This window comes from Cetorhinus maximus, chromosome 8 (assembly GCF_964194155.1).
Source record: "Cetorhinus maximus chromosome 8, sCetMax3.hap1.1, whole genome shotgun sequence".
Taxonomy (NCBI): Eukaryota; Metazoa; Chordata; class Chondrichthyes; order Lamniformes; family Cetorhinidae; genus Cetorhinus; species Cetorhinus maximus.
The window spans coordinates 133,094,725-133,117,601 of NC_135886.1; the positions used below are offsets into that span (position 1 = coordinate 133,094,725).

A 22,877-nucleotide genomic window follows, 5' to 3' on the forward strand; every position below is an offset into this window, starting at 1 on the left:
CAACCTGCAAGTTAACCTTAAGAGAATCCTGGACTAGGACTCCCAAGTCCCTTTGCACTCCAGATTTCTGAGTTCTCTCCCCATTTAGAAAATAGTCTATGCCTCTATTCTTCCTACCAAAGTGCATGACCTCACACTTCCCCACATTGTATTCCATCTGCCACTTCTTTGCCCATTCTCCTTACCTGTCCAAATCCTTCTGCAGCCTCCCCGCCTCCTCAATACTACCTGTCCCTCCACCTATCTTGTATCATCTGCAAACTTAGCCAGGATGCCCTCAGTTCCTTCATCTAGATCATTAATGTATAAAGTGAAAAGTTGTGGTCCCAACACTGACCCCTGCGGAACTCCACTAGTCACCGGCCACCATCCTGAGAAGGACCCCCTTATCCCCTCTCTCTGCCTCCTGCCAGACAGCCAATCTTCTATCCATGCTAGTACCTTGCCTCTAACACCATGGGCTCTTATCTTACTGAGCAGCCTCCTGTGCGGCACCTTGTCAAAGGCCTTCTGGAAATCCAAGTAGATAACATCCATTGGCTCTCCTTTGTCTAACCTACTCGTTACCTCCTCAAAGAATTCTCAGATTTGTCAGGCATGACCTCCATTTGATGAAACCATGCTGACTTTGCCCGATTTTACCACGCACTTCCAAGTATTCTGAAATCTCATCCTTAATAATGGACTCTAAAATCTTACCAACGACCGAGGTCAGGCTAATCGGCCTGTAATTTCCCGTCTTTTGCCTCACTCACTTCTTAAACAGGGGGGGTTACATTAGCAATTTTCCGGTCCTCTGGGACCCTGCCTGACTCCAGTGATTCCTGAAAGATCACCACTAACGCCTCCACTATCTCTTCAGCTATTTCTTTCAGAACTCTGGGGTGTAAACCCTCTGGTCCAGGTGATTTATCCACCTTCAGACCTTTCAGTTTTCCTGGCACCTTCTCTTTGGTAATGGCCACCATATTCACCTCTGCCCCCCCCCCGACTCTCTTGAACTTTGGGGATGTCACTCATGTCTTCCACTGTGAAGACTGACGCAAAGTACCTATTCAGTTCCTCCGCCATTTCTTTGTTCCCCACTACTACTTCTCCAGTGTCATTTTCCAGCGGCCCAATGTCCACTTTTGCCTCTCTCTTACCCTTTATATATCTAAAAAAACTCTTGAAATCTTCTTTTATATTACTGGCTAGTTTACCCTCAGATTTAATCTTCTCCCTCCTTATTTCTTTTTTAGTTGTCCTCTGTTGGTCTTTGTAGGCTTCCCAATCCCCTGGTTTCCCACTGCTCTTCGCCGCATTGTATGCTTTCTCTTTAGCTTTTATGCTGTCCCTGACTTCCCTTGTCAGCCATGGTTGCCTGGTCCTCCCTTTAGTATGCTGCTTCTTCCTAAGGATGAATTTTTGCTGTGTCTCCCAAATTACTCCCAGAAACTCCTGCCATTGCTGTTCCACTGTCTTTCCTGCTAGGCTCATCTCCCAGTCAATTCTGGCCAGCTCCTCCCTCATGCCTCTGTAGTAACTGTAATACCGTTACATCTGATTCCAGCTTTTTCCTCTCAAATTGCAGGGTAAATTCTATCATATTATGGTCCCTTCCTCCTAAGGGTTCCTTCACCTTAAGCTCCCTTATCAAATCTGCCTCATTACACATCACTAAATCTAGAATTGCCTGTTCCCTAGTGGGCTCCACCACAAGCTGCTCCAAAAAGCCATCTCGTAGACATTCCACAAATTCCTTTTCTTGGGATCCACTACCAACCTGATTTTCCCAGTCTACCTGCATATTGAAATCCCCCATGAACACTGTAACCTTGCCTTTCTTACACACCTTTTCTATCTCCTTTTGTATCTTGTGCCCCACATCCTGACTACTGTTCGGAGGCCTGTACATAACTCCCATTATGGTTTTTTTACCTTTGCGGTTCCTTAACTCTACCCACACGGATTCTACAGCATCTGACCCTACGTCATTTCTTGCTATCGATTTAATTTCATTTCTTACTAACAAAGCAACCCCACCCCCTCTGCCAACCTGCCTATCTTTTCGATAGGATGTATATCCTTGGATATTTAGCTCCCAGTCCTGATCCCCTTGCAACCATGTCTCCGTAATGCCCATCACATCATAACTGCCAATTTCAATCTGCGCCACAAGCTCATTTACCTTACTTCGTATACTGCGTGCATTCAGATACAACACCTTCAGTCCTGTATTTCCCGCCCCCTTTCTCATTGTCGTCCCTTTATCTGATGTGCTTGAAGTTAGATTCCTAGCCCTTTCCAAACACTCTGTCCTATTTTGTGTTCTGGAAACTTTAATGGCCTCTCCTGGGGTCTCCTTTCTTTTCAGTTTTTTCATAATTTTCCATGAAGTTGAATCCACCCCCCCCACACGCTAACCTGCTGCTTTGTTTCCCATTAGTTATACTTCTTGGAGTTTTACCCTTCCCTCCCCCCACTTTCTAGTTTAAAGTCCTGTTGACCACCTTTGCGCTAGAACATTGGTCCCAGATCGGTTCAGGTGGAGACCGTCCCAACGGTACAGATCCCTCCTGTTATTGCGCCCTCTCTGCATATCAGCAAAAAAAAAAATGCCGCTAATTATATTGGATATATTAATTAATTTCATCCCAATGACACTAAGCATAGATAAGCAGTAAGATTGAGGGGAAATATTTAACAGTTTGGGGAATCAGAGGCTTTTTGCCCCGTGAGTATTGTGCATCATATATAGATTATAGTGGGCTTTAACAGGGAAAGGAATGAAGATAGCCTTAGAATAACTATGCTCATTGGCAAACATCTGAGCAGGAAGTCTCCACAACCACCTTTCCAACAGAGGATGATGCAATTGCGGCAGTGTTTTTCAAACCTGCGGGAGAGAAGGACCCCTGCAAGCACCAGCACATCCTTGGGAGGCTCCTGCACTAACTTCCAAAATCAATGTGAGAATTGTCCAAAAGGAAAATAACATTGACATTACCGAGGGCATTAACATATTCAGCCACAGGAGGAACATACTAGCTATAAGCAATACAGAAAAATACAAAACTCTGACAAAAGATATTTGAAAGCTTCATGGATCCCAGTTTAAAAAATATGGGTTACTTTTAAACTCCTAGGGTGTAATTTTGACTTTAGATGTTAGAGTAAAACAAGTGACACTAATTCTGGCAAAATTAAAATGGGGAAAGACGTACGAGGTGTAGTTAAGGCAATCCATTTTACACCATCAAAATTACCCAACTTATCCTCAAGAAATTACGCAGTCTTGCTCAACCCATCTGTATAACATTCTCTAACTTATGCTCCTCTGCATCCTTTGTTCCACTGGCTCTGGGCTTTTCTGTGCCGTGCTGCACTTTGACTCACAAATGAAAGCAGAGCTTTCAGTCACCTCAGTTTCATTGCCTGGAGCTTCCTCCCTAAAATCCTGCCCACTACTCCCAGCTTCCATAAATGTTCTCAAAAGCTGTCATTTCAGCCAAGTTTCAGTCACCTAATCTTCCGCTCCATGATTCAGTAGCTAGTTTTCTGATTAAAATGTTACTTTACATTAAGGCCGCTTTACAATTGCACGCTGTTATGAGGAAACAGTGAAATGCACACTGTAAAATGGAGGTTGAACAGTGGGTGATGGACAGGCTGTACCGATTTTTGAGCTGGAGTTCCTGTAGGGTGGCACGAAACACATCACAAAGGTTGTGTATGGAAGTCGTACCAAGTTAAGGATTTCAGCAGTGATAGGGGTGGAGTTAAGTGCAGAGGCAAGAATGTTGTGGGTGTGGGGAGGATATAACCTTGAAATTAAGGCAGAGTTCAAGACGGCACTGCAGTTATTGTGAGGAACCCATTTTTGAGAACTTGAAGGGCGTTGAGTTTTGGACACTCTTCCTCCCGAGTTATTTTTAAAAGTTTGCAATGTTAATTTGAGATTGTGAAAACGCCACTCTTCAAGAAACCACGGGTCAACAGATAGATGTCCAGCGAGGAACACCTGGAGGGGGAAGAGATACTTTCCATATCTAAGTTAACAAAAAACTGCAATTGCCAGACTAAAGATTCTTACTGATTGGTTAAAAACACCTGGCCTAAGAAGTATTCTTTGAACATCTTAATCTTTAAAACTGTGTGTGTGTGTGCGCATGTGCGCACACGCGCGCCTCAGAAAAAAGTTGCAAGAAAAAGACTCCCTCTTTTCCTCTCTCTGCCCACATCTTTGTGTTAAACTTTCCTCAAGAAACGTCTCATCAGAATAACTCATCTGTTTTTTGAAAGTCTGCAAAGTTGTAATGAGTAAGAGTCATGCCTTCTCAATGCACATCTGTAGGCAGCAAGGTTTCTGGCTTCTACACACTGAATAAATGCTGAGTCACAAGCCAGCTTATTACTCAGTATTTTAGCATCCCTAAGATATTGTAAGATTATGTCATAGTACATACATTTCTTTTTAAACTAAACCTAAAGTTTGGACAAAAATATTTTGAAATCAAATGGACAAAATCTATGGCAAATTACTCATATATGTTAGCTGCTCTTGCATATCTAACAGCCTGGTTTATAATTATGCCTTGTGTGTCAAAATAAGCTAGTTTTAAAATGTAAAAGTATGACAAAGGGAATTTTTAAAAATATATTTACAAAACACTGGTACCTTAAACCCACAACCTCTACCACCTAGAAGGACTACAGAATGCTACCATTGCAAAATTCCCCTCCAAATTCCACCATCCTGACTTGAAAACACAGTCATTCATCCAGCATCACTGGGTCAAAATCCTGGAACCCCCTACCCAACAGCACTGTGGGAGTACTGTCACCACATGCACTGCTATGGTTCAAGGCAGCAACGCACCACCAAATTCTCAAGGGCAATAAAGGTGGCTAATAAATGCTGGCCTTACCATTGGCACCTCTCTGAGCAAATTAGAAAAAAATGCAGGCTCAGCAAACAAATTTGTGCTGGGTAATTAAGGGCAGCTGCACCCCTGCTAATATCTCCAGTTAGGGCAACACGGTGGGAACAAGTTTTGCTTACCTCATGGCCAATTTTTTTTTTTAAATATGTGTAATGAGCAGAGCAGAAAGTACATCATAATGGGGGGGGGACACTTAAAGCCGATTCCAAATTGAGCCCTGACACATCACCAGACATGGTGACCACAGGAATTTTGACACATACACCAATACTCAGGTCAGAATTTTAATATGAAATGTTGCAGAATTGTCTAAGGTCATTATAATCAGTCATGAGGTGGATATATGTAAGTCTTACCTTCTTTGCCTAGGAAAAAGGAATAGAAGCTGAGGAAGTTGGTGCTGAGATACATCCAACCTTGGCATGGTACCCGCCCACTCCAGTAACTACAGGAGTAATAGGTCACCAGCTTCTCTTGCTCAGGCAGCTCAAACCACTTATCAAATTTCAACAGGGCTTCACGAAATTTCTCAGGGTCATCTTCCTCCTTTATTGATGCACTTTGAGACTCCTCTGCTATTAGCCCCTTAGATAGAAATAATGGCAAAATCTTTAAGTGCAGTATATGATTTTAATATTACACATACTTCATACCTCTTAAAATAGCTTTTTCATAACATCATAAGGTTATAAGAAATGGCAGATTTGACTGTGGCCCTAACTCCACCTTCCTGCTGGTTCCCCATAATTCCTTTTATTTTTTATCATTCTTAATTTTAAAAATTAAAAATAATTTAAATTTTCATAATTCATAACTTTGCATTGCAGTTAAGCAGAGCTAGTCCAATAGTAATCTTAAATCCAATCTTAATTGATAAATGTGAGATTTCATAAAATGTGATTTTAAAAATAATTCACAGAAAAATCTGTTAGAGGAGAAATGTTAATCTAATTATAAAATAAGCTGTGTTTTGCAAAAGGTACTGCAGACTTGTATTCTTTTAACTTACTACACACAGTTGTTGAATAACAACTCAAATTGTTTTCCCCTCCACACAAGCAGCTACAACAATTAGATTTCATGGGGCTAAATGCTATAAAATGTCCTCCAGAGAATTTTTTAGGAACAAATGTCTGAAAGATTGCACACAAAGTTGATCAAATAGTAGCAGTGGCAGCACTGCTACAAAGTTGGCTATGAGACAGAAAACAAACTTTGGGCAAATGGCTATTTTTCAGACCAGAGGGAAGCAGACAAAAGGAGCTCCCCAAATGCTAAAGACCAGTGCTGTTTATAACATAATGACTTGGATGTTCAGAGCACAATTTCAAAATATGCAGGTGACGCAAAACTTGCAGGTGTAGTGAATACGGAGGTAGATAGTAATACACTTCAAGCGGACAACTGATAGAACGGCAGAGGAAATTCAAAGCATAAAAGTGCAAGGTGATAAATTGATACATTTCAAAAGGAAGAATGAGGAGAGACAATACATTCAAAATGGTATAATTTTAAAAGGGAGCGCAAGGACAGAAAGAGCTAAGAATGCTTGTGCACAAATCTTTGAAGGTGACAGAGACATGCTAATAAAGCAGTAAAAGTAGATGAGATCCTGGGACTTTATAAGCAGAGGCCAGGAAGTTTACACAGCCTAAATGAAACACCAATCCATCCCATACTGAAACACAGGTCGGGGTTTTCCAGCCCCGGCACAGTGGATTTCCCTGTGGCGAGCCATTCAAATCTCCGGCAGCTTTGGCAGGACTGGAAGATCCCGCTGGGAGGAGGGGCCAGAAAATCCCATTCATCGTGTTCAATTCTGGACGCCACGCTTTAGGAAGGACGAGAAGGTTTTGGAGAGGGTACAGAAAAGATTTACCAGAGTGGTTCCAGGGATGAGGAATTACAATTACATGGACAGACTAGAGGAGCTGGTGTTGCCCTCCTTACAGGAAAGGCAGCAGAAGGGCAGGTGTTTAAGTTCTCTATGAAAATCCTTGATGATTTTAAAAAGAAGCTGACCCAAATCTTCCGTTCAGGGTTGGGTCAACCCTGATCAGGCAAAAAAAAATACACATTTACCTTCCTCCAATTTTTCTGGGTGATCCTGCAGAACTCACTTAGTGCAGGAATCCTCAGAGAGAGCAGCGGAGAGAATCCGTGCAGATGCACTAGATGCTTTACTCTGGCAAGTAAAGAGTTTAAATGCCCCAAAGCTTCTTTTAAAAGCTATTGAGAGAAGTGGGTAACAGGGTAAGGTGGGTGAGGTAGGTGGCCAGCTGGATAGTGTGGTGAGGCTAGGTCCGGGCCAGGGGGAGAGCCGGGAGAGCGATTGGGGGTTAGGTTCTGTAGGTATCCAGGTATTAGACTAGGTTCTAATCTGTCGAACAATCCCTGGCTAACCATCCAGGTAAGTAAGTCAGCACTGTCTGAAGTCTCTGACTGTAACTCTAACTCAGAGTTGGGGACTTTCTCGGAGGATGCCGGGGAGCAGAGGAATTGGCCATTGGAAATTCAAACTTCCTGGCAGCTCCCATGGAGTCAGTCAATGCATTGAGATTTCAGGGGGGTCCCATAGCATATCTTGGGGTGGGGGGGGGGGGGAATGACCATCTGGAGACTGGAAGATTTGGCCACCGTTTCCGATGTTTGAAGGAGCAATAACCAGAGTGCACAGATGTTAGTAAAAGAGAGGAATGGCATGAGGGAAAGCTTTATGCAATGAGCGATTAGCATTTGGAATGCACTGATAGGGTGGCAGACGTAGTATGGAATTGGTTAAGTACTTGGAAGAAAAAATAATTCCAGAGATATGGAAAAAAGTAGAGGAGTGGGACAGACCAGATTGTTCTTTCAAAGTGCCGATGCAGCCTCAGTGGGGTGAGTGGCTATTTTCTGTGCTGTACTATTTTGTGGTTCTAAATTCAACTTACTCATCAAACATAATGTTCAAAACATAATCCCAGATATTAAATTGATGCACATAGTGACATTCACATGCTTTTTAACTGCACAATACAATGAGGTTTTTCTACCATCAGCGACAACGTTCTCATCTGCCCTGTTACACTGTCTATAAAACTGAACACATTAACTTAAACTAATCTGAGCAGAACCCTGAGAAAAGCATCAAAAAACTTTTCGCATTCTTACCCGTATTTTTCCCTGAACAAAACTAGTGATATCTTCATTGCTGTCAAATACGGAAAGTATTGCCATCACATTATGTTCCAGCCATTCCCAGTGCTTATTTATTTCTTCACTGTTAGCTCCTGGTTTGGAAACAAAATAAAACATCAATTTGAAATCTTCAAAATATCATGATCAACCAGTCATATCCATTCTAAGCAATCAAAACCAATCAAAGTAGAATCACTTCAGGTCATTTTAGCAATTAATGTTTCTTACACAGTTCTCAAATAGCCAAGGACAGACATTGACTATTCCCTATTCCCCCTTTCGGCTTGTCTCACCGAGGGCATGGGCAGATGACAAAATGGAGAGTAAAACCTTGTCATCTACAAACTACTTTAGTTCAGTCATGGGGAGGAGGCAGCATAGCGCTATTGTCACAAGGCTAGTAATCCAGAGACGTAAGGTAATGCTCTGGGGAACTGGCTTCAACTCCCACCCTGGCAGATGGTGGAATCTTAATTAAACTTCAGATATTTTTATTGAAAGTCATGATGTCCATGTCGATTGTCATAAAAAGCCATCTGGTTCATTAATGTCCGAATCTGCCATCCTTACCTGGTCTGGCCTAAATGTCACGCCAGACCCACAGTCATGTGGTTGACTCTCCTTGACCTCTGAAATGGCCTAGCAAGCCACTCGGTTGTACCAAACCACTGAAAACAAGTCAATAAGGAATGAAACTGGACGGACCATCCAGCATCAACCACAACAAACTCAGCCCTGCCGACCCTGCAAAGTCCTCCTTATTAACATCTGGGGGCTTGTGCCAAAATTGGGAGAGCTGTCTCAGACTTGTCAAGCCACAGCCTGGCATAGTCATCCTCACAGAATCATACCTTACAATGTCACAAGCACCACCATCCAGGAGAGGTGGCAGCACAGCGGTATACAGTCAGGAGGGAGTTACCCTGGGAGTCCTCAACATTGACTCCAGACCTCGAAGTCTCATGGCATCAGGTCAACATGGGCAAGGAAACCTCCTGCTGATTACCACATACTGCCCTCCCACAGCTGATGAACCAATACTCCATGTTCAACATCACTTGGAGGAAGCACTGAGGGCGGCAAAGGCGCAGAATGGTTGGGACTTCAATGTCCATCACCAAGAGTGGCTCGGTAGCACCACTACTGACCGAGCCCTAAACATCATAGCTGCTAGACTGGGCCTGTGGAAGGGGGCGAGGGAACCAAGAGAGAAAAACATACCTGAACTCATCCTCACCAACCCGCCTGCTGCCCTCAGATGCATTTGTCCACGACAGTATCAGCAGGAGTGACCACTGCACAGTCCTTGTGGAGACAAAGTCCCGCCTTCACATTGAGGATATCATCCATCGTGTTGCAGGGCACTGCCACCACGCAAAATGGGATAAACTTTGAACAGATCTAGCAACTCAAGACTGGGCAGCCATAAGGCGCTGTGGGCCAGCAGCAACAACAGAATTGTACTCAACCACAATCTGCAACCTCATGTCCCAGCATCTCCCCCACTCTACAATTACCACCAAGCCAGGGGATCAACCCTGGTTCAATGAAGAGTGCAAGAGGACATGCCAGGAGCAGCACCAGGCAAGCCTAAAAATGAGGGGTCAACTTGGTGAAGCTACGACACAGTGCTACTTGCATGCCAAACAGCATAAGCAAGTGATAGACGGAGCTAAGCGATTCCACAACCAACGGATCAGGTCTAAGCTCTGCAGTCCTGCCACATCCAGTCGTGAATGGTGGTGGACAATTAAACAACTCACTGGAGGAGGCTCCACAAATATTCCCATCCTCAAATGATAGGGAAGCCCAGCACATCAATGCAACAGATAAGGCTGAAGCATTTGCAAGATCCTTCAGCCAGAAGTGCCGAATGGCTGATCCATCTCGGCCTCCTCCAGAGGTCCTCAGCATCACAAATGCCAGTCTTCAGCCAATTCGATTCACTCCATGTGATATCAAAAAATGGCTCAAGGCACTGGATACTGCAAAGGCTATGGGCCCTGACAACATTCCGGCGATAGTATTGAAGACTTGTGCACCAGAATTTGCTGCACCCCTAGCCAAGCTGTTCCAGTACAGCTACAACACTGGCATCTACCCGGTAATGTGCAAAATTGCCCAGATATGTCGTACGCAAAAAGGAGGACAATTCCAACCTGGCTAATTACTGCCCCATCAGTCTACTCTCAATCACCGGTAAATTGATGGAAGGGGTCATCAACAGCACTAGCAAGCGGCATTTGCTTAGCAATAACATGCTCGCTGGCGCTCAGTTTGAGTTCCGGCAGAGCCAGTCAGCTCCTGACCTCATTACAGCCTTGGTTCAAACATGGACAAAAGAACTGAACTCCAGAGGTGAAGGGAGTGTGACTGCCCTTGACATCAAGATAGCATTTGACCGAGTATGGCATCAGGGAGCCCTAGCAAAACTGGAGTCAATGGGAATCAGGGAGAAAAGTCTCCACTGATTGGAGTCATACCTCACACAAAGGAAGATGGTTATGGTTGCTGGAGGTCAATCATCTCAGTTCCAGGACATCACTGCAGGAGTTCCTCAGGGTAATGCCCTAGGCCCAACCATCTTCAGCTGCTTCAATGACCTTCCTTCCATCATAAGGTCAGAAGTGGGGGTGTTTGTTGATGAATGTACAATGTTCAGCGCCATTCACAAACTACTTCAATATTTGAGGAGTTATGTCCAAATGCAGCCAAGACCTGGACAACATCCAGGCTTGGACTGACAAGTGGCAAGTAACATTCGCAGCATGTAAGTGCCAGGCAATGCCCACCTCCAACAATAATGAGCACTACCATTGCTGAATCCCTAACTATGAACATCCTGAGGGTTACCACTGACCAAAAACTGAACTGGACTAGCTATATAAATACTGTAGCTACAAGAGCAGGTCAGAGGCTAGGAACCCTGCTGCGAGTAACTCACCTCCCGACTCCCCAAAGCCTTGCCACCATCTGCAAAGCACAGGTCAGGATTGTGATGGAATACTCTCCACTTGCCTAGATGAGTGCAGCTCCAACAACTTCAAGAAGCTAGACACCGTCCAGGATAAAGCAGCCCACTTGATTGGCACCCCATCCACAAGTATTTGCTCCCTCCACCACCGACACACAGTGGCAGCAATGTGTACCATGTACAAGGTGCACTGCAGGAACTCACCAAGGCTTCTTAGACAGCATCTTCCAAACCCACAACCACTACCATCTAGAAGGACAAGGGCCGCACACAAGGGAACACCACCACCTGGAAGCTCCCCCACCAAGCCATTTTCCATCCTGACTTGGAAATATATCACCGTTCCTTCATTGTCACTGGGTCAAAATCCTGGAACTCCCTCCCTAACAGCACTGTGGGTGTACCTACGCCACACAGGCTTCAGCAGTTGAAGGCAGCAGCTCACCACCACCTTCTCAAGGGGAATTAGGGATGGGCGATAAATGTTGGCCTAGCCAGCAATGCCACATCCCAAGAATGAATAAAAAAAACTTAGCGAAAATACCAAGGAAAGAAGACTTTGCTGTTTTATTCAGTATTTTGTTTAATGCTGTTACCCATTTCACAGTTCCCATTTAGAAGATATAAACCTGCAGATTTAAGTGTTAAAAGGTTAAAATGCAATATCTAGCTAAATCAGTACAAGAATTATTTCTGATGTTTTTCTTACATATATAAAAACATACAAGTGAAGCCAGAGGCCCCTCCTTCATCCCCAATCACACAAAGGAATAGTGATATTATTGGACAATCAGAGCTACATTTGTCTTGCACATATGGCACAAGAATGAAGTACAGTACAATATGAACAACACAGCTTGAATTTAATCTTTGAGCTCACAGGTGGATTCATACCAGATAGAGATTAATATTAACAGGCTGTTCAAGGAAGCCTCACAATGTTTTGTCCCAAAAGATTTTCATTGAAACTGGTGTGTACAGTATATAAGTTCGATTGAGATAAACAGTTTTGTCATACAGTCAAAGATATACTGTCCACTCAAGGGTGCAACTTTCATGTGATTCAATAAGCAGGCCTATTCAGCTACTACACTTTTCTTTTCAAATACCTAGTACCTGTGCCCTTTCCAACCTCTTCCTTTCCTCTTCCACTTACTGCTTTAAGATGCCTCTCAGTATGTAAGGAGTGCCTGTGAAATTTAAGTATGTGTCATGGTTTAACATTAACATTCATTGATTGCTGAGAAGTGGTTATATTCAGCCCACAATGCAAGCAGTAAAAAAAAGCAAGCAATATCACAACATTGCTAGCTACACAACAGAGCTGTCATGTTTACTTAGTTAATAGCTTCCAAAATGCCAAAGGGGAAAAAAATCATACTTGAGCCTCTCTTCCCTAGAGTTTAGACGAACGAGCGTTGACCTCATTGAAACATAAAAATGTTGAGGGATTTGGTAGGATAGATGCTGGCAGGATGTTTTCCCCTGGCTGAGAAAGGAGAAATTTCTGCACTTGAAAGGACTGTGAAACTTTGGAATTTTTTTTTACCCCAGAGAGCAATGGACGCTCAGCTGATGAGCACTTTCAAGACAAAGATCGATAGTAGTTTTGGGCATTAAAGGAATCAAGGGATCTGGGGATAGTGCAGCCAAGTGCAATTAAGCTTGATGAGCAGCCCATTGTATGAAATGGCTGAACGGGCTTTAACAGTCAAATGGTCTGCAAGTACATTATGCAAAACTACATTACTAAAACTGCTGCATCAATAAGTCTTAGCCAACTTGAAGAAAGCAAGAATAAGATATATCCAAAGCAACACAAATGCAGGTCCTTAGCTGTCCAAATGCAGCAATAAATATTTTTTTAGTTCACTCATGGGATGTAGGCATCACTGCTCGGCCAATGATTATTGCTCATCCCCAATTGCCCTTGAGTGGGCGGTCGTGAGCTGCCTTCTTGAACCGCCAAAGTCCATGTGCTGTAGGTACACCCACAGCGCTGTTAGGGAGGGAATTCCAGGATTTTGACCCAGCAGTGAAGGAATGGCAATATTTCCCAAGTCAGGAGTGACTTGGAGGGGACTTTCAGGTGGTGGTGTTCCCATGCATTTGCTGCCCTTGTCCTTCTAGGTGGTAGCAGTCGTGGATTTGGAAGGTGCTGTCTAAGGAGCCTTACTGAGTTGCTGCAGTGCATCTTGTAGCTGGTACACACTGCTGCTACTGTGCATCGGGGCTGGAGGGAGTGAATGTTTGTGGATGGGGTGCCAATCAAGCGGGCTGCCTTGTCCTGGATGGTGCCCGGCTTCATGAGTGTTGTTGGAGCTGCACTCATCTAGGCAAGTGGAGAGTATCCGATCACACTCCTAATTTGAGCATGTAGACAGGGGACAGGCTTTGGAGCAGTCAGGAAGCAATTTACTTACCACAGGATTCATCGCCTCTGACCTGCTCTTGTAGCCACAGTATTTATACAGATAGGCTAGTTCGGTTTCTGGTCAATGGTAACCCCCTGGATGTTGATTGTGGAGGATTCAACGATGGTAATGCCATTGAAATTTCATGGGGCAGTGGTTAGATTCTCTCTTGTTGGAGATGGTCATTGCCTGGCACTTGTGTGGTGCGAATGTTACTTCCACTTGTCAGCCAAAGCCTGGATATTGTCCAGGTCTTGCTGCACTTGGACATTGACTGCTTCAGTATCTGAGGAGTCGCAAATGGTGAACATTTTGCAACCATCAGCGAACATCCCCACTTCTAACCTTATGATGGAAGGAAGATCATTGATTAAGCAGTTGAAGATGGCTGGGTCTAGGACACTACCCTGAGGAACTCCTGCAGTGATGTCCTGGAACAGAGATGATTGACCTCCAACAACCACAACCATCTTTCTTTGTGCATCTCTGCATCAAGAAAAATTGGTGTGGTTGGAACAGTTGGCTCACACTCTCTATGCAGTCTTAGATTCCACCTGATAACATGAAAGCTGAAGCATGTTCTCACATGCCCGGCACATTAAACAGGTATTATAGTATCAGTATTCAGGTTTACATATTTACTTTCTGTAGCTGTAAAACGTACACAAATATTGAACTTCAACCAGGATGCACTACTGTAAAAATTCAGATAGCAAACAATGGTTTGGCTCAAGTCTTAGCACTGAGCTGTAAAAATTTGCCTAAACATTTAGTGGAGGTTGTTTTGTAAAGCCAGTATGACAGAATCACATGTTCTAAAAATAACAGTATTACGCCATAGTCCCACATGTGTAGGATCCAGTACAATATAACCTCAAATTATTAGAATTAAAAGCAGTGAAAGGGCACTTAAATTAGATTCTAAAATGAACATTTAAAGACATGTTAAAATAGTAGAACACAGGTACAAAATTCTGAACATCCCTAATAATTTTTTCTTAGGACTACAAGCAGACAATATTTTTTTTTTTGCTGTCATGTGGTCAAGGAAATGATTCCTGCTATGTTGTAACCTGATTTTGGCCCACAATTTATCATAACTTGTAAGTGGTGGCTCTTTACATTTTTAGAAAAGAATGTGGTAGAGAATCAAAGGCAGTGCTTCTGACAGGAGAAACTGGAGTATAAATCGAAAGTGAAGAGCCCATCGAAAATATTTTTTAAAAATTCTATCTACAAAACCTTCCCCTCCAGTGTAACATTTTTGTCACTTGACTTTCATTATAAATTCCTCTTTGCATTTACAAAGGAAATGGCCTATGTAAACATGTCACATTGTAATTACACTCTCCAGCCAGCGGTGGCACTGTTGTTTCATATCTCCCATGGAGAAGCACCTTCACACCAACAAATAATTCCTCTACTTTCCAAACTTAACATTTATCCCTGCTGTTTAACTACAAATAGTACCAAATCAATTAATTACGAGCAAGGACAGAATATACAACTTCAGTGAAACTGAATTACATCTGCACACCCTGGTATAATTATCCCCAATCCACCAACACTGCTTCACTAAGACACTACTTGGTCTTGACTCCATGTGCAATACCACAGCTAGTGACAGGTATGTAGTTGCAAAGTAAAATAATAGATGGACTGAAAGAAAGTACCATTGTAACTGAGAAATGAACTTGATCACACAGCGATCTATAACTAGCATACTGAATTTTAACAACCACGAAGTCAATAGCTTGTCTACATTACAATAGAGATGATACTTCAGAGTGCCTAATTAGTAGTGAAGCACATGGGAAATCCTGAGGGTATGTAAAATGCAACAGAGATACAAATTTGTTCCTTTCTTCCTGTTTAATAAACAATGAGATTGTCAAGTTAGCAATGAAGATGCTTCAATACTGTTGGAATTCCTCCAATCAGGGACTAATTGTGAAAACCTCTATTAAATTTCCCCTTAACCTGCTCTGCTGAGGGGAAACAATGTATTTTTTTTTACACAATTTATGAGTGGTTTTGATAGAGCAAATCAGGAGAAACTGTTTCCACTGGCAGGAGGGTCAGTAGCCAGAGAACACATTTAATTAATTAACAAGAGAACCAAAGTTGGGTGTGGTGTGGGGAGGGCAGGGAGGGGGAAGAGAAAAGGAGAATTTTTTTTTAAACTCAGCAAGTTATGATGATCTGGAATGCACCGTCTGAAAGGTTGGTGGAAGCAGATTCAGCAGAAACTTTCAAAAAAGAGAATTGGATACATAGTTGAAAAGGAAAACATTTTCAGGGTAATGGGGAATGAGTGGTGGATTGGACTAATTGGACAGATTTTTCAAAGAGCCAGCACAGGCACGATGGGCCAAAAGGCATCTGTGCTGTTCTATTATATGAAATCCTTTTAAAATTATGGTCTATAAGACTTACAAGTTCTGGGACAAATGCACATAGCACATTAGGGAAAATGTTGCAACAAAGCATTATAAAATTAATATAAGAACAATATTTTTTTTTAAAAAGCAAGAAACGATGATTCAAGTCTTAAAATAGGGATTTACTTTTAGGTTATTTTACATTTTGCATAATTCAATCTGTTAATATACATTCATCTGACCAAGTACTGCAAATGCCAAATGATTGTTGATGAAAGATGACCCTGACCATCAATAACTTGCGCAGTAATATTTTAACTTACCACAAGCAATGGACCAATAAACTTGGGATTCTGGCGTTTGATGTAAAATGCGATATGGAGCTACTTTAGAAGTTGAATCAAACACTGTATCAAGTGTCCCAACAAGGAGGCCTGCAGGAGCCAAAAACAAACACTTATTCGTACCTGAACTGTTAGCTTCTTATTCATCCAGTCATACACATTTTATATTGCACGCTCATTTGGATTAGACCAGATTACTGGTCAGAGAAAAGTTAAAGTCTACAAGACAGAGTTTTCATTTTAAAGTCTGCAGCAGCATTGGATTGCTGCAAATACTATGCTGAGACAAACCCAGCGGAGAATGCAAATGCAGAAATACACAATTTAGTTCCACGAAAGCACTAAATAAATGCAAGTGCTTCTTTTTCTCTGAAGTTTTGCAGTAAATCCAGGTTTAGGACTCAACCTGACTCCAGTGTGAAGCAGAGAGGCACTACCATTTCCATGGAGTCTCTAGCCACATTGTTGACTCTGGATTTACATGACAATTTTAATAGAGAGAAGAATTTATTGTACCAACATGACTACTGCATGAGACGGTGTGAGAAGCCAACCCAATAATGTGCAAAGAAGGAACTGGAAAGATACTTGGAAATAATTGCAAAGCTGTGAGGAAAGGGGATTGTGATGAATGGGCTAGCTTTCAAGGAGCCAGTGGAACAGACAAGATGTGCCCAATGGCCTCTTTCTGTGCTGTGTCATTCTGTGGTTCTATAAATGTAATCAAAAATCTAACAGCGTAGGTGAGTTTAACAAAAAATTGATTTGCAACAGCTGCAGCAAATGAGATGGCAAAACCTCACAAAAGCAACATAATTATTTTCATATCAACACATGAGGTAATGCTGATTTTTTTTTTTTAAATGCAGTGCCTGCTAAACTTAAATATAATTGCCTCTATATCAAAACATGTCATTGAGAGAAAAAAAAATGAAAAGGATATCAAAGATGACCCTGCTTCTTTGTAATTGTTTACTTTGTTACGATCCTATTAGGCACTGTTAACGTTTAAAGAGAAATCCAAACACCGAGCAGTCAACCGACAGAGCTACGCCACAGGATTTCACCTTTTTAAACAAAAACAAACTTTACTGTATATAAGAATTAAACAAAGCAAGCAATATTAACTTAACAATATGGTTTATAATTATTTATGCTAAGTTCTACTTTTTACTTCAACCTAAGTATACTTTACAACAATTTCAATAGCTTATTCACTTCTTTAGGGACCAACCCAAAAAGTATGCCACAGTCTTCCAGAATTCACTTTAACTCTCCTCTGTGTTTCAGCTATCCCTGGAGGTAAGATTCTATGGGGATCCTTCCATTATCTTTTTGACTTTACATACCTGTGGATACTTCAGCTACTTGTTTGGGTTGCCAGCAGATATCCGGCAGACACCCAGCTTACTTCCTGCCATAAGGCTCTGTGAGGACCACTTAGATTTCTTCCACTAGCTACAAGCGAGAGCACATCTTCCAGCTGCTTTTCTCTCTCAACACCTAAACTGAGATAGAGCCCCCACCCACATTCCATGTGGTGAATAAAGTTGGTATTTTCTCTGCTTGAGTGCAGGTCTAACTGACTATCCTGTCCTGTGGAGTCCATCAATCCAGTGAGATACAGTCTACACCAAAGCAAAACTTCAATTGCCTCTTGTCTGTTCCCAAACTGAATTGCTCGCTTCTGTCAGCAGAGACACACATATATTAAACAAAGAACCTTCTATCCCAATAGACCCTCTCTATCAGGATATGCCATGCTTTGGGAGGGTCTCAAACAGAAATAAACAAGTTATTTTATCTTCAATACAACTTTGATTCTGTAACCATATAAATAATTTGTATTGCTAATGGAGTTTTATGACTATTTCTCCAAATTCCCTGGGTCCACGAAGAAACCCAATGCTTACAAAGTTGCTTTTAGCTTATTTTCATCTGGAAATTATGTACATAACTTAAATCTTTTACTGAAGGACAGACCAACTGGCTCCCTTACAAGCCCAGAGATGGGTTATTATTTATTTAAGTTTTACACCTCTGCCTCGAACCTTGTAAGATAAACATAGGTTAGCTTTTAACCAACTCAGTTTGTTTGAATTTAAATGAGAGGTATTACCAGTTTCTCAGATATTCACTTGTCTTACATTTAACACTAACTTCAAATCCAAAAATTATATTGCTGAAAGTCATATTCTAAAACTTCTGAACTATGATCCAAGTTTTCACAACAACTATTAAAAAATAGTAACCCAAAAGGTTGTACAGGCTGGGGTTCATTTTCCTAGGAAAGAAAAGACCGCGAGGTGAGTGCAAAGAGGTTTTTTTTAAATTATGAAGCAGTTCAATAGGATCAACATTGGGAACATGTTGCGCTTGCAGGGGAGCCCAAAACTAATGACCATAAATACAAGGCAGTCACTAATAATCCCATGAGCAATTCAGGGAAAACTTCTTTATCCAGAGTGGTGAGAATGTGGAGCTCACTACCAGAGTCTTGCTCCTAGTCAACTTCGCTTCGAAGGACAGACATGTTTATCTGTCATATTTGGTGGGGTCCTGGTGGGTCCGTGGGGGACTGCTTAAACCATCCTGTGACCACTAGGTTCTACTGCAAATAGGACAGGATACCGCAGGTGATTGAGTTTTGCACAAGTTGCTGGTTCAGGATTTCCTCTCCTTGCATTTTCTCTCTGCCTCTGATATGCATTGCTTTCGAAGGAAGCCACACTTTTTTTTTTATTTGGGTGCACCAGGAGCAGCGATCCTGGGCGACCTTCTCCCAGGGCTTTTAAGTTGATATGAAAACTCCCAAGTGAAGCTTTCAAAGTGTCCTTGTTGTGCTCCCTTTGGCCGCCACTGAGAGCACACTCCAGACTCAAGCTCTCCATTGAAGGTTTGCTTTGGTAAGAGAATGTCAGGAATTCTGGGTACATGACCAGCCAACTCAGTTATAGTAGTTAAGAAGTTAGAATAAACACACGAGGGAGAAAAGATTAGAAACAGATGTTGGTAGGGTGAGGCAAGTAAGATGTGGAGCATAAACATCAGCACAGATCAGTTGGACTGCATGGCCTGTTTCTGCTCTGTAACATGCTAATCACTAACACCTTTTATATAATAATGTTGAGCTTATTTGATTACAATGTGTAACGTCAAGAAGCCCATTTTCAAAAGAACCAGAAATCTGAATAAAGCATTCCCGCAGTGAGTTTGATGAAATGTTAAGGGCTCGACAAGTGTTTTGTAACGCTCCTTGGGATTCAGTAGTGGTCTCCATGGCACTCATTTTCAACAGGAATTTAAAGACTGTGAAGAGGAAAGTTTGATGATATCCAGCTATTAGAGGCATATTAACTTACACATACAGTTATCCCATGAAAGAAACACACAAAATAACAACCAACCTTTAAAAAATATCAAGACAATGAACAACGTTCCAAAATGGAAGAGAGATCAGCACCATTAAATCTGGTGTTCTAAAAAAAAAACCTGGGATCCAACAAGGCTCCAAAGTCAGGTGAATCCAGCAGTCAAAATGCAAAAAAAAGTTAGCATATTAATATTTCCCTGCCTTTTATTTTCTTCCCTTTCCCCCAGTCCTCTTCCAAAAGTACTAATGTGCACTGAGGTTTGGTTCTGTGGGCAACAGATCCCCAGGTTGTGCATAGCTCGCTTCCATACCAGAGAGCTAATTTATCAACATAGATAATGGGAAGCTCTCATAGGACCCTTTAGTGGGCTGTGGAACAATGATTTGATCTAAAACTTATGAAGTACATTGGCAGAGAAAAAAAAAATCAACTCTGCCTCAATTCTATTTTAATTACAGCAGAGCACTAATTTAGATATACTGAATTCTTTATATTAAAACTACTTGGAATGTCGATTATTGATTTACTTAACAGTTGCCACATCTAACAATTTCTGGGAGTATTTTAATAAAAAATGTAATTAAATTTGCATTTATCTTGCCAGATTCAGGCATTTATGCAGGATCATTCTGTATTGATTGATAAAGAAAGTGCTGCATAAAGTGCTACCATTTCTAGAACCAAGATATTGTTAGAAGCTGGCATGAGGAGTATGCTCATAAAATTAATTAAATATGTGACTGTATGCCTCAGTCTAATGGTGCAGGTGCTCCTGACAGTGAGTCCACTGCACCACTTCCCATATCAGCCATCTGTCTGGCCTGAATGACATTGCCAAAATGTGCACCATGACCCTGCACACACTGTCAGGATTATAGCCAGGAGGGGACTAGGGGTTTCATCCTATTAGCTGGGCAAGGATTCTATCCCAGAGTCCTGAAATGAAATCATTTAGTGCACTAGCCCAGTCATGCCAAATGTTCAGAAGAAACAATTTAAACTGCCCAATTAAATTCCCAGATTTTGAGATTTCAATCTACAAGAGTTGTCAAGTGGGCAACAGAGCAAATTAAATCTTCCTTCTCTAGCAGCAAAACGGAAAGATTACTGTGCATGAAACATACATCGCTTTTCCCATTAGTAGATTTGACTGCATGAGATTTATTCCACACAAAAAATAGAAGGGTGAGACTAAAGTAGAGGAAAATCCCTGTTAAGGATGAAAAATAAGCTGGTCAAAGTGGGCAACAAATTACGAAACTTGCCATAAAAGCAATCTGGAATGGTCTCTGGGTGCTCCACAGCACCCCTCAGCAAAGTACACTGAAAGTGCCAGGTGGAGTAACACAAGCCAGAAAGCATGTTGCAGGACTGACAGCACTGATTTTCAGTGCTGTAATGAGGTAGCGAGAGAGAGAGAGAGAAAAAAACATTTGATCCTTGGCAGGGTTGGAGTGCTGATTCACACACTCAGGGCCTCCAGGAGCTGTTTGGTGTGGAGACAACATGCATGGAGGGGAGGGGAGGGGAGGGGAGGGGGAAGAAAGGCGAAAGGAAATGTGTACAAACTGAGACGGGCAGCAACTATACAAATAAAACACAGTAAATAATAGACCATGGACAGGTCAATAATTAAATAAAGGTAATAATGCAATCAAACAGCTGGCAAATTAATAAATGCCAAACAATAAAACGTCAGATGTAACCTGCCAGAAAAATTCACGAAGCTCAGAAAAATTAAGTGACAGGAATAATTAGGTAGCTAAACGTGAAGTAAATACCAAATACATAAATGACAAAATAATGACAGATAAATTATTAAATGCCAGATGGTTAAATGTCAGAGAACCAATAACTGACATCAATAATTGAACGTCAGAAACTAATTAATGACAGAATTAAACAAGGGACAGGCAACCGAATGGCAAAGATAATTAGTAAATCAATTACAAATAAGTAAATAACAATTGGAAGGCAAACTAATAATCTTTCCCAGGTATGAGTTAAACTTTAACGCCTGCACTAGGTTCTGAGCGCAGGAATGTCTCTCTGCCGTCACAGGACACCACAGCCGAGAGCCGCCGCTCCCCGCACTTGGCGCGTGCGCACTACCCGGCAGCCGGCACGCTCATCCTGCGCCTGTGCACCACCCAGCGGCCGGCCCGCTCCGAACGCTGCGAATGCGCACCAGCCGGCCGACGGCGCCTCTCCCGGCACCGCGGCTGCGCGCTGCCCGGCGGCTTCTCCGAACTTTACCCGTTAGTCCGCCGCCACCTTCGCCGTAGCCTCGGCGACGCTGCAAGACGAAGTACTTGTGGGTTTTCTCCGTCAGCCATAGCTTCAGGGCGTTCTTCAGCAGCACCTCCTCGGGTTTCAGCCACATGATCGGCACCCGGCTTGAAGCGGGGGTGGAGGGAAAGCTTCGCTCGCCTCCGCCTCACTCCATGACCACCCCACCTGTCAACCTTCCCACGTCGACAACAAACCGTCCACAGCTTCCGGGCGCCCAGCCACTGCGGCTGCGCGCACTTAACCCCGCCCCCTCCTGTGCGGTGCACGCCGGGGGTTGTAGTTTTCTCCCACCGCTCTCACCCTGACGCCAGGGAGCAGCGCACTACAACTCCCAGCGTGCAGCGCAGGTCAGGCTGGACCATGAAAACGATGTTCTTTAGTTCAGGAGTCTCGAGGAATTGATGATCAGTATCCAGGACACTGTTGTGTGCAACCTTGGAGAAAAATCACCGGGACATTAACATTTTTTCGACATTTCCTTTGAACATTTCTCTTACCCAGGTATAAAAATATTGAAAAAAGGCTGTTTGGTTGACATTCAAGCATTATCCCATTGGGTAATGAGTCATTTTGCTTTCCCATTGGTGTAGGAAGGCAGGACATCACAAGGATGGATGTGTTGACCGGGTAATGGCTGGAGAGTTGGTTAAGTTATGTGACGAAACCTCGAGGAATACATTTAATCACAGCTGGCAACCCTGAGCTAAGCCCACTGACCCTCCCTTTCACCAGGGAAAGCCAGCTTAGCCCTGCACTTTTATTTCTCTCCAGTGTTTATCCGATTGCCTTTTGGAAGCCCCAATCGTATCTGCCTCCTCAACAGTCACAGTTAGTGCATTCCAGATCCTAACTACTCGCTGCATAAAAAAAAATCCTCATTTCACTGTTGGCCCTTTTGATGATCACCTTGGCAAGGGTCTTCAACCCTTCCGTCAATGGGAATAGTTTCTATCTATCTGCCCTGTCTAGTCCCCTCAAGATTTTGAACACCGC

General features: G+C 42.6%; 1 protein-coding gene across 1 annotated transcript in view; it reads right to left on the reverse strand.

Annotated features, from left to right (window-relative positions):
- tbc1d8b (TBC1 domain family member 8B) overlaps nucleotides 1–22,089 on the reverse strand; it is a 70,543-nt gene extending 48,454 nt beyond the window's left edge. The window contains exons 1-4 of the mRNA XM_078547662.1: nucleotides 21,849–22,089; nucleotides 16,198–16,308; nucleotides 8,079–8,197; nucleotides 5,282–5,510 (exon numbers count right to left, since the gene is read on the reverse strand). Of these exons, the coding sequence (XP_078403788.1) occupies nucleotides 5,282–5,510; nucleotides 8,079–8,197; nucleotides 16,198–16,308; nucleotides 21,849–21,975 (586 nt within the window). The 5' untranslated portion in view covers nucleotides 21,976–22,089. The remainder of the gene's footprint in view (nucleotides 1–5,281; nucleotides 5,511–8,078; nucleotides 8,198–16,197; nucleotides 16,309–21,848) is intronic.
- Between the last annotated feature and the right edge of the window lie 788 nt (nucleotides 22,090–22,877).